The 12013-nt window shown below is 40.1% G+C and overlaps 1 protein-coding gene across 14 annotated transcripts in view; it reads left to right on the top strand.

The window, feature by feature from the left end:
• DLG2 (discs large MAGUK scaffold protein 2) overlaps positions 1 to 12013 on the top strand; it is a 2222296-nt gene that overhangs the window by 1119410 nt on the left and 1090873 nt on the right. For 11 of the 14 annotated variants that reach the window (XM_008020354.3, XM_008020345.3, XM_008020348.3 and 8 more), the window contains one exon: positions 11408 to 11569. In XM_008020354.3, the coding sequence (XP_008018545.1) occupies positions 11408 to 11569 (162 nt within the window). The remainder of the gene's footprint in view (positions 1 to 11407; positions 11570 to 12013) is intronic. The other 3 variants (XM_073019942.1, XM_073019981.1, XM_073019929.1) reach the window with 1 other exon arrangement.

Genomic DNA, 12013 nt, shown 5'->3' with positions numbered 1-12013 from the left:
ACTGAAGAACATCACCTAAGAGCAAGGCACGGTGGCTCACTCCCACAATCCCAGCACTTTGGGAGGCCGAGGCGGATGGATCACTTGAGATCGGAAGTTCAAGACCAGCCTGGCCAACATGGCGAAACCCTATCTCTACTAAAAATAAGAAAATTAGCTGGGCTTGGTGGTGGATGCCTGTAATCCCATCTACTAAGGAGGCTGAGGTGGAAGGATCACTTGAACTCAGGAGGCAGAGGTTGCAGTGAGAAGAGATTGCACCACTGTACTCCAGCCTGGGCTACAGAGCAAGACTCCTTCTCAAAAATAAATAAATAAATAAATAAAAATCACCTAAGACATTACTTTGAACAATGTGGGAAAACTGAAGTGACCGAAATCATGAATGACTGAGACAGTGGCAAGCAAAGGGATTTTGCCTTTGTAACCCTTAAGGACCATGACTCTACAAATAAGATTGAAATACCATATTGTAAATGGCCATACTGTGAATGGCCACAACTGTGAAGTTAGGAAACTTCAAAGAGTGTTCAGAAACTCCATCCCTGTCAAAGCAAGAGAGGCCAGTACTTCATTGAGCCAAAGAAGCCAAAGTAGTTCTGGACACTTTGGTAGTGGTTGTGGAGGTGGTTTTGGCATGAACTATGATTGTAGAGGAAACTTCAGTGGTCATGGTAGCTTTGGTGGCAGCCGTGGTGGTTGTGGATATGGTGGCAGTGGGATGGCTGTAATGGATTTGTAAATGATGGAAGCAGTTTTAGAGGTGAAGGAAGCTACAGTGATTTTTGCAGTTACAACAATCAGTCCTCAAATTTTGGACCCATGAGGACAGAAAGCTTAGGAGGCAGAAGCTCCAACCCCTATGGTGATGAAGGCCAATCCTTTGCCAAACCATGAAACCAAGGAGGCTCTAGTGGTTCCAGTAGCAGCATTAGCTATGGCAGTGGCAAAACATTTTAATTACTGCAAAGAAACAAAGCTTAGATGAGAGAGAAGTGACAGCGAAGCTACAAGTTACAACAGATTTGTGAACTCAGCCATGCACAGTGCTGGCAGCACCTAGCTGCTACAAAGAAAACATGTTTTACACAATACTCATGTGTATGGACAAAAAATTCAAGGACTGTATTTGTGACTAATTGTATAACAGGTCTTTTTTGTTTCTGTTCTGTGGAAAGTGATGAGCATTCCACCAAAGAGTTTTTTGCCACGTGAAAAATTCACTTTTAGTGACCACTTTTTTTCTTGCTGCTGCTGTTGTGGTTATGACAAATCTGCAGTGTGCAAAGGTCTTGAGACTCCAAGCAAAGAGGAGCATTACATTTGCCAAGCAGCCACTGTGTGCCAGGAATACAGCATCTCATTCAATCTTCATGTTTCTGTGAGATATATACTGTAATTCCTGGTTTATAACTTCAGTCAACCAAAGCTCAGATGTATCCAACAACCTGACAGATGTCTCCCAGATAGCAAGTAGTATAACCAATATTTGAAATCATGTTTCTAATGCCAGAATTCGTGCACGTTCCACTATCTGAGGCTGCCTCTTGGAATCAGAGGAGTATGTTGCTTTGAAACACAACTTTACTATTTATTTAGCACTTTAGAAACTCTCTGATCCTCTGTTTTCTCATTTGGAAATCAGAATGATGATACCTTTTTAATCTATCCAATTCTTGAGAGAATTAATTGAGACAGTGTTGCTGAAAGTGCTTTGTAAATTATAAAGAGCATCCTGAATGTGTGGCATCTTACAAAATTTCACTTTGCAATTCCATACTCATTATTTTCCCAGATCATAGGTCTGTGGTTCCATTCTGACTTAGAGAGCTTGAGGTGTGTTTAATTCCACAGTTACCTCTCCTGTGTGAACCTAGCCTTCCCTAGATCCTGGGCTTAGCTCATTTTAGGGGAGAAACTGCATTTCTACCAGGCTACATTTCCAGTATCTTCAGTTAACAGATGGAGGTTAGCACTGAGCTAGAGTAAGTTCTCCCATAGTTATTTAAATCATCAGTTCCTTAAAAAGGATCTTAAGATTCATTAAATATTCATGAAGCATCCTTCCTGGCAGCTCGTCCATAGTAGGTAATTACACAGAGTTTAAAATATCTGACGTTGCTTGGAAGCACACAAAGCTCTGTCAGCTGCAAGCAGACAGCTGATTTGTAATTTAATTAACATCCTGGCTTGTCCTGTTCTTTGTGGAAATAAAAGCAGGAAAGTATTTCCTTTCACTTGTGAGTTTTGTTTAAAAAAATTCAAATGGAGCACCTGGGAGAGCTTTTCATTTCTCACACCAGTGCTGTTACTTATATCCTGCTCTAAACTCTGGAAAAATCCCTCTTTCAAAGGTTCTTTGGGCAAGCCATATTGCTGAATATGGGTCATTTTTTTTTAAAGGGTGATTATTTTGAAGATAGATCTGGCTGCAAAGTACTTACTTATTCAACAAACATTTATCAAGTACCTACTATGTGGCAGGCACTAAAGGTCAGCAGTAAACCAAACAGGTGGGGCCTTTGACCCCATGGGGAGGGGTGCGGGGACGGTTAGTTCAATGGAAGAGACAAACATCCAGCAAATCATCACAGAAATAAATGTAAAATAAAAATATGCCAAGCTTTATGAAGAATAAGGGCAGGGTGCCCTGAAAGCCTATGAAGTAGGGAGCAGTGTACGGTGTGCAGAGGTGGGGAGAGAACTTCCTAATCTGGGAAGTCAGGAGGTCACCTTGAGGAAGTGAAGGTGAAAATTATGTATAGTCTCTCTTGCCTTTCCTCCTCCCATTTTTCTCCTATCTGAAACTACCTACCTCCACCCCTAGATTTGCAACCTACATGTAACCATTCTGAAAGAATGGATTGGAATAACAGAAAGAATGGACGGGAGAAATAGAACTGTGCTCCAGTCAAGATATCATTCAGAGAATTCATTTCAAATTAAAGAAATGGATATAAATACTGATCTGATCATTGTGTTGAACATTCTTTTATCTTCTCTTATTTTCTTTTTTTACCCATGTTTTCCCTCCAGAGAGGAAGGCAGTGAGTAGGAGTGAGGACACAGTAGGTGTATAAAAGTGATGAGACAAAGGAAATAGATAGGCTAAGGCATCATGGAGAAAGGAAGAAGCTGGAAAAAAGGATCTGCTGGCTACAGACTGCAGAAATCTTATTAAAGGAAATCCCTAAAAGTAAATATCAAAGTGTTTAAACAAATCATTGTCCTCAAAATAGGAAGGTGGCTGGCAGGGCCTACATGGGAATACTCAATTACGGAACTTAAATTTCTACAGCCTTGAGATGAAATGAAAACCCTTTGTTTTCACGTGGTTTATTTTTGAGCTCGTTTTCTTTGTCCCTTTGGTTTTCTCTCTTTTCTGAGATTCACTCACCTCTTCCTTAGGGATCCCTTTGAAATTCTGTTGCTATTATTATTATTATTATTATTATTATTATTGTTGTTGTTGTTGTTGTTGTTGTTACTGACTTAATGCTTCTAGAATATGTGCTTCCTTTCAGCCAAAGCACATTTTTTAAGTTAAGAGGCTTTCTTCCAGAAACAGCACTCAATAAGTCAACATGGGCCTATTGGACACACACTATGTAGCATTCTAGCCTGACCACTCTGCAGGATACAAAGATACATGTCAGGGTTCTTACTTTCAAGGAACTTGGATTACAGAGGGACAGATAAAACGACGCAGAGAACATGGTTTGTCAGTGTAGTTAACAGAGGCAGTGAAACTAACAAGTTTTTAACGTCAGACTTTGTGTAAGGAACTGTAATTATTACTTAATTTTATACCTGCTTCATAATGCTACTATCAGCCTTAAGTGGGATAATTTCTGTGACATTCTTAGCAAAGTGTTCATGGATAGTATTCACTATTAGGTGTGATAATATGCCATCTATTCATGTGCACACAAACATGTTCTGGCTATCCAGCTTTTGATTTGTTCCCTGCCCCCCGCCCCCCCACCCCCTCTCTCTCATCAGTACAGTGCCAATTCCTGCTACAAGGGGGAAGTAGAGCACTTTTTATGCAGCAACAGAGATAAACTCAGATTTTTATTTATGAGACCTTGAAAGATTTCCAATTTCTGGATCAGTTATCATGCACTGTGCCAGCAAAATGCCATCTTCCAAATTGCACCAGAGAACCTCCAGTGACAGATCAGGCACATGTAGGATCCTGTGTTTAAATTCTGGGAAACTCAGTATGGTTTGTTCTGACTCACACAAGCATCAGCAGAATGTACTGAGCAGAGCCTGGTCAGGCTTCCTTAGCCTTTTTCTATCTGTGTAGGGGGGACTGTGGTAGAAAAAGAGTATGAGTATGATGGCATGCAAGCTCAGCTGGAAGGGCTTTCTGATTATGCAGATCAGGTTATTGCTCAGATAAGTACAGTTTAATGCAGTTAAACTTACATTTACTGGTCTCTTTCTATGTGTCATTTGTCGGGTAGACATTGGAGATTCAGAGATGAACATGACTCTACCTCTGCTCTTGAGGCATTTGTGGGCTAGTAGGGGAGATAGGCATATGGACAGGTCATTACAGTATAAAGTTCTTACTCTTTGACAAAATCCTGTGCAGAACACTATGGGAACATAAAGGAGGAGACATAGATTTCCAACCTTTGAAGTCAGAAAATGCTTCTGAGGAGGCAACACTAAATCTGATAATCAAGAACCTAAAAAAGTTTGCTTGATGAAGGAATCTGGAGTTGGGGGCAGGGTCAAGCTTCAGAAGGGGGACAAGGATAGAATTCCAGAAGCCAGAGGCAAAATGAACTAACATAGGGAGACATAAGTAGTATACCAGGCATCCCTGTCTTGAGCACTTATCCTGCCTCTACTCCCCTTACAGCTGAAGCAGGAAATATAATCTGTTTATAAAGTTTCTTTTATTATTATTATTATACTTTAAGTTCTAGGGTACATGTGCACAACATGCAGGTTTGTTACATATGTATACATGTGCCATCCTGGTGTGCTGCGCTCATTAACTCGTCATTTACATTAGGTATGTCTCCTAATGCCATCGCTCCCCCATCCCCCTACCCCACGACAGGCCCCAGTATGTGGTGTTCCCCACCCTGTGTCCAAGTTTTCTCATTGTTCAATTTCCACCTATGAGTGAGTACATGCGGTGTTTGGGTTTCTGTCCTTGTGACAGTTTGCTCAGAATGATGGTTTCCAGCTGCATCAATGTCCCTACAAAGGACACGAACTCATCCTTTTTTCATGGCTACATAGTATTCCATGGTGTATATGTACCACATTTTCTTAATCCAGTCTGTCATTGGTGGACATTTGGGTTGGATCCAAGTCTTTGCTATTGTGAATAGTGCCTCAATAAACATACGTGTGCATGTGTCTTTACAGCAGCATGATTTATAATCCTTGGGGTATATACCCAGTAATGGGATGGCTGGGTCAAATGGTATTTCTAGTTCTAGATCCTTGAGGAATCGCCACACTGTCTTCCACAATGGTTGAACTAGTTTACAGTCCCACCAACAGTGTAAAAGTGTTCCTATTTCTCCACATCCTCTCCAGCACCTGTTGTTTCCTGACTTTTTAGTGACTGCCATTCTGACTGGTGTGAGATGGTATCTCATTGTGGTTTTGATTTGCATTTCTCTGATGGCCAGTGATGATGAGCATTTTTTCATGTGTCCATTGGCTACATAAATTTCTTCTTTTTAGAAGTGTCTGTTCATATCCTTTGCCCACTTTTTGATGGGTTGTTTGATTTTTCCTTGTAAATTTGTTTAAGTTCTTTGTAGATTCTGGATATTAGCCCTTTGTCAGATGGGTAGATTGCAAAAATTTTCTCCCATTCTCTAGGTTGTCTGTTCACTCTGATAGTAGTTTCTTTTGCTGTGCTGAAGCTCTTTAGTTTAATTAGATCCCATTTGTCAGTTTTGGCTTTTGTTGTCACTGCTTTTGGTGTTTTAGTCATGAAGTGCTTGCCCACGCCTATGTCCTGAATGGTATTGTCTAGGTTTTCTTCTAGGGATTTTATGGTTTTAGTTCTAACATTTAAGTCTTTAATCCATCTTGAATTAATTTTTGTATAAGGTGTAAGGAAGGAATCCAGTTTCAGCTTTCTACTTATGGCTAGCCAATTTTCCCAGCACCATTTATTAAATAGGAAATCCTTTCCCCATTTCTTGTTCTTGTCAGGTTTGTCAAAGATCAGATGGTTGTAGATGTGTGGTATTATTTTTGAGGGCTCTGTTCTGTTACATTGGTCTATATCTCTGTTTTGGTACCAGTGCCATGCTGTTTTGGTTACTGTAGCCTTGTAGTATAGTTTGAAGTCAGGTAGCGTAATGCCTCCAGCTTTGTTCTTTTCCTTAGGATTGTCTTGGCAATGTGGGCTCTTTTTTGGTTCCAAGTGAACTTTAACACACCTTCCAAGCTCATCGATAGGAAGAATCAATATTGTGAAAATGGCCATATTGCGCAAGGTAATTTGTAGATTCAATGCCATCCCCATCAAGCTACCAACGACTTTCTTCACAGAATTGCAAAGTTTATTTTACTGAAGTCCCCTTCAACAGGCCAAGCTGAGGAGAGAAAAAGAAGAAAGCACACATTGCAATACCAGAGGCATTCTGCCCATGGCCCTCATTTTGTAGGCACTACAGAAATCCTCCAAGGTGCCCAGAATGGCATTAGTACCTACCAGACAAGCCTTGGAATGAAAAGTGACTCAGAATTACACAGAATGTTAGGGCTTATTCTTATGTCAGGGTGTAAGAATATTTCCTAAAAGTTTTATTACCTGAAGATAAAGTTGGCCTCTAAAGACGTTTGAGTCCTAACTAACTTAGAAGATTAAGTGCTCTTTCTCTAGAGTGAAATTAACATGTATCTGAAACCTGGTTTGTGACTTACCAGGTATGTAAGCTTGGAAAAAACACCAAATTATCTGAGTCTAAGATAAAGAGAATCACACTTATCTCTAATATGGTGATGATGGATATAAAACATTTAATATGGCTCCAGGCACATTAACTGTAGCTGGTACTATTATTGGTCGTAATATTACATTAGTGTTAGGATTAGCATTAATGTTGGTGTTAATGTTAATCCTAGTATCATAGATCAGTACTTTTGTTCAGCCAAAGGAAATAAAGATTTGAATACAAGCAGAGAAATTCTGCTATATCATATCAGGGTGATTCCTTTGGAAGCTTGAGTTTCAGTTAAAGATGGGCCTTTCTCATCAGTTCTTGTCATTTCTTGCTTAGTCATAGGCTGAAGACTCAAAGAAAAATAAAACGGGGCAATGTCTGGTTGGCACTGGGCAGAGTATTATTTAGGTCTAGGTTCTCTTGGATGACTTCCTGTTGTCTACAGTGGACACCAATCTGCCTTCCAGCTTCCTCCTGCCACACTGTACCTTACATCCCAAGCTTCATCCAAGTCTTATATCAGCTCACTAGAAGCAGATCTAAGATGGGATTTCCTGTGTGCAGGATTTATGGAGGACAGTTCCAAGGAAAAAAATAATAGGGAGTAAAGGAAGCACAAATGAACTCTGCAGAAATGTAAGTCCAGGTGCAGTCTAAATTTAAGCTAATCTCACTGGATAATTTGTAGTGTAATTCACACCACAGGATTTGTCTCACCGTGAGGTATGCGATTTGGGGTTCAAATATGACTGCTGTGGACATCAAAGAGAGGAGGCTTCAATCACCCAAGGGTAATGTTCCTGAGAAGTATGCAGATATGAGCCTTCAATGGGTAAAAAAGATTTCCATGGATTTGGATGGGGACACAATAGCATCTGCTACAATCCACTTTAAGACCTCATTGTTCCCTCAAACATCATCCCCTCTTATCACATGTCTCCTCTACACGTGTTGTGCCTTTGGTTGGAATATCTTTTACCTCTTTATGATATTCCAGATCCGGTTTCAAACTGGGAAGGTGCAGACAGACAGCCACAAATGCTTACCCATTTCTGCTCCCACAGAACTAAGTTCATCACTATGTATGGTAGCATATCTGTGCATAAGTATAACTCAGTAATTTATGGTCTTCTTGAGGTCAAGAGTTGCTCTTTTCAGTTCATCTTCTTAGCATATACTGAAATGAATGATGAGGAGAAAGATATATGGTACTTAATAGTCTGATGTCCTTTTAGATTGTGTCAGGCAAATGATGTGATTGTTCTTTTTACTTGAACCTGAGATCACAGCATTTTATAATGAAAAAGGTTTCATCCAGTAGCCAAAATAGTATTGTGGCTTAAGCAACTGATACCTGTTTCATCCATTTGTGTTACAGTCCCTCATAACTGTGTTCAACAAACACTTATTGAGCATAGGTGTTGTGTATTTGACTAAAGATTGGAGATGTGAGACTAAACAATACCAGTGTGGTCCCAGTGCTTACAGGGTTTCACAGTTCAATGGAAAAACACAAAATACGCAACCATATAGCATGATAAGAGTTGTAACTGGAGACTATAGAGAGTTATGGGAACATGCACACAAAGAAGAAGGTCTGGAGATCCGTTGCACAACAAAGTGAATATAAGTAACACTACTGAACCGTACACTTAAAAATGGTTAAAATGGTCAAAATTTTATGTGTATTTTACCACAAATTTTAAAAGAAGCTTAAAAATGAGGAGTAACGGTTTGTTTATATTTATTTTATAACTATTGGAGTGAGAATGTTGAGAAAAAAGATAATTCAGAGCCGGGTGTGGTGGCTTACACCTATAACCCTTGAGCTTTGGGAGGCTGAGGTGGACGGATCACTTGCTGTCAGGAATTCGAGACCAGCCTGGCCAAGATGGTGAAACCCAAGCTCTACTAAAATTTAAAAAAAGTAGCCAGGCATGGTAGTGCCCACCTGTAGTCCCAGCTACTTGGGAGGCTGAGGCAGGAGAATTTCTTGAACCCGGGAGGCAGAGGTTGCAATGAGCTGAGTCACGCCATTGCACTCCAGCCTGGGGTGACAAGAGCTGGAGTCCATCTCACACACACACACAAAAAAGTAATTCAGAAGTGATGGGGGTTCAGCCTATATAGTAGGGTTATGGCAGGGTAAGAAAGCTTGTATTCTGTCCTGTGGGCAGTGTGAGCCATTGGAAGATTTCAAGAAGGACTTTAGCAGCATGTGATTCAGAAAGTCCCCTGGATCAGTGTAGAGAATGCATGGGAAAGGGGCAAACCCACAGAGATGCTAGCCAATTCAGAGGTTGTTTATATAGCCCAGCTGAGAGCTTATTTGATCCTGAACATGGGCAGTGTTGGTGGGGGTATGGGAAGAATAAGGAGAAAGTAGACTCAAATGTTATTTAGGATATAAATCAGGCAGACTCAGTAACTTATTAAACTGGCAGATAGCAGCAGGCAAAAGACAGGATGGAGTCTGATTGACTCCTACTTTCCTACTTTTCTGGCTCAGATGACAACATAGATGGTAGTGCCTTTATGAGAGAATCAAAAATGGGGAGCAGATGGGGGAGTCAATGGGTTGAAAGCCAGAGAAACTAAAATGGGCCTATGTGTGACATTATTCCACTCACAATGAGCATAACTGATCAAAAGTGAAAGCTCAATTTGATCCATGTTTCTGAGGCAGATTACATTGCCAAATTATTCATAGGGTTAGTTAAACAAAAGCATGGTATTTGCAGTTCACAGAAATGTTCTAACCTCATTGTGTCATGCATTCTCAGTGATTTTTTTCTACCAAGCTGCCAATTCAGTTTTCAGATGTGGACTTCATCTTCTTATGGGGGTACAGGAGAGTGATGATAATTGAAAGAGGATTCAGATTGCAATGATCTGGACAGGGTCTTGGAGCTGATGCCCATCAGTTAAGGTGACTCTTGACAAGCACCTTAACTTCTTGGAGTGTTAGTTTTCTCATGGGTGAAACGGCCAAGAATGATTGCAATGGAACACGTATGTGAGAGTCCTTTGAAAACTGCAATTATAACACTGTTACTTTTGTTGAGACAAATGTTACTTGGGACATTGAAGAAAGCCCACCCTGCCCCAGAAAGTATAAGTATTGATAATCTGCTTCTGAGGAAGAGTGAACAACAGATTGAATTATCATCCCTGGAATGTTTCTTGTTACATTTATATTATGAATCAGTCTGAGAGCTGATGTCCAAGAAATTATATATATATATATATATGATAAAATTAACCATTAATGACAAAAACAATGGGACACTGGGAAGAGGTTAGATATCACAATTAGCCTGTGATGGTGTTATGACAATGTTTAGATCCCTGCTCCCAATATCCCTGTGTTAGGCACAAACAACATAGGCAAAGTACAGCAAACTAACACTTCATTATCTGAATTAGGGGTCAGATGTAGAGAGTTCCCTTTCATCTTTCCCAGGTAGGACAACAGCCTTAGAATGATGGAACTCTAAAGGGACAGATCCAAGGGAAAAGGGGTACAAACTAGTAAGAGACAAAGAAATAGGATGGAGACCCAGGCTAAGGCTGAAAATGGAGGTAGACCCCAAGAAGAGGGCTGAGCTCGCTCAGAGCGTTCCTTATCCTGAACCTTGTTTTTCTCTCTGCCAACTTCCTTTTATCTGCTTGGAAGACTCAGACAATGATCTTTACTGTTACAGTCATGTATAAGCAAGAAGGTTAAGAAAAGAGGAAAAGGGAATAAGAGAGAAAGAAATATTTACCTCTGTCACCTCAGGGAGCCATCAGAATATAGGCAGATGCTTTGCCTTGATTTTTAAAATTCTTTAAAAGCTAGCTCTGCTTCTAAAAATTGTGGTCTTTTGTCCCAGAATCTGACTGACCGGAATCAATACTCCTTCTCCTAGGGAGTGAAGTAAAGAAAGATAAGATTGTCTTCTCTTTGAGTCTAACACAAACAATGTGGGTGACACATTTTTTTCCTCATTTCCAAAGGAACTTAAATCACTCACAAATTCTGAAACAAAATTAAGTTTTCTCAATGGGATATATTGGAATTCTATTTTCTTCTTGCCTAGCACTTTTTTTTTCTTCTCCATCCATGACCTAGAATTTTTAACACATACTTAGCTACTCTGGTCAAGAGGGTTACCTCCTCACTTACTTAAGTAAAGTAAATGTTCTGTCTCATTTGTTATCACCTTTCTGTAACTCACAAATAAAGAGAGTATATTGTTGGGCAGCAACAAGTCCTGGGCTTTGGTCAATATTCGTGGTTAACTCAGTTTTACTTGCATTTGATCTGGTCTATGGTGACCGCCAGAAGAGTCTACAGCAAAGCCCATTTGGTGAAGTCAAAAGTAGGTGCACACTGTGTCCTATTGATGAAGTTAGAATATGAAGTTCAGTCTATCTCCTTCACAAACACTGATATATACGTATTTTTCCTTTCTTTTCTTTTCTCCTAGAAGTATCGATATCAAGATGAGGACGCTCCACATGATCATTCCTTACCTCGACTAACCCATGAAGTAAGAGGCCCAGAACTCGTGCATGTATCAGAAAAGAACCTCTCTCAAATAGAAAATGTCCATGGATACGTCTTGCAGTCTCATATTTCTCCTCTGAAGGTCAGTTATGTTGCCCTTCCAACTTTATAGTTGGTGGCGGTGGTTGGTCTTAATTGCTAATGAAGATGTTTGCTGGCCTGAGTAAATGAGGCTCTTTTAAAAAGTGATAGAGGACACGGGTTGCCAAAGGGTCTTTCTTGTGCATTGGAGGCTCACCTTGTATTTTTGGGACATATTTTTATTGCAATTGTTTGAGTATCTGGAAAAATCATTTTAGTTGCTGAGAATGGCAAAGAAAGCGCCAAGATTGAAACATTGAAAGGAAAAATAAGCTAACCACATATTTTTAAAACCCAAGTACATCAAGGTTTTGCTCAAATGCTCTCTGTTCGTCAGTAGTCGTGGTCCAACAAAGGGAGCAAATATAACATGATCACATCTAACGATTGCCTTACTGTCTAAACTATAAAGGAAAATGTGTGAGTTGTCTAATCAATGCCTCTA

Source organism: Chlorocebus sabaeus, chromosome 1 (genome assembly GCF_047675955.1).
Source record: "Chlorocebus sabaeus isolate Y175 chromosome 1, mChlSab1.0.hap1, whole genome shotgun sequence".
In the NCBI taxonomy this organism is placed as follows: Eukaryota; Metazoa; Chordata; class Mammalia; order Primates; family Cercopithecidae; genus Chlorocebus; species Chlorocebus sabaeus.
The sequence above is the reverse complement of the archived record's forward strand: the minus strand, read 5'-3'. Positions and strand labels throughout refer to the sequence as shown.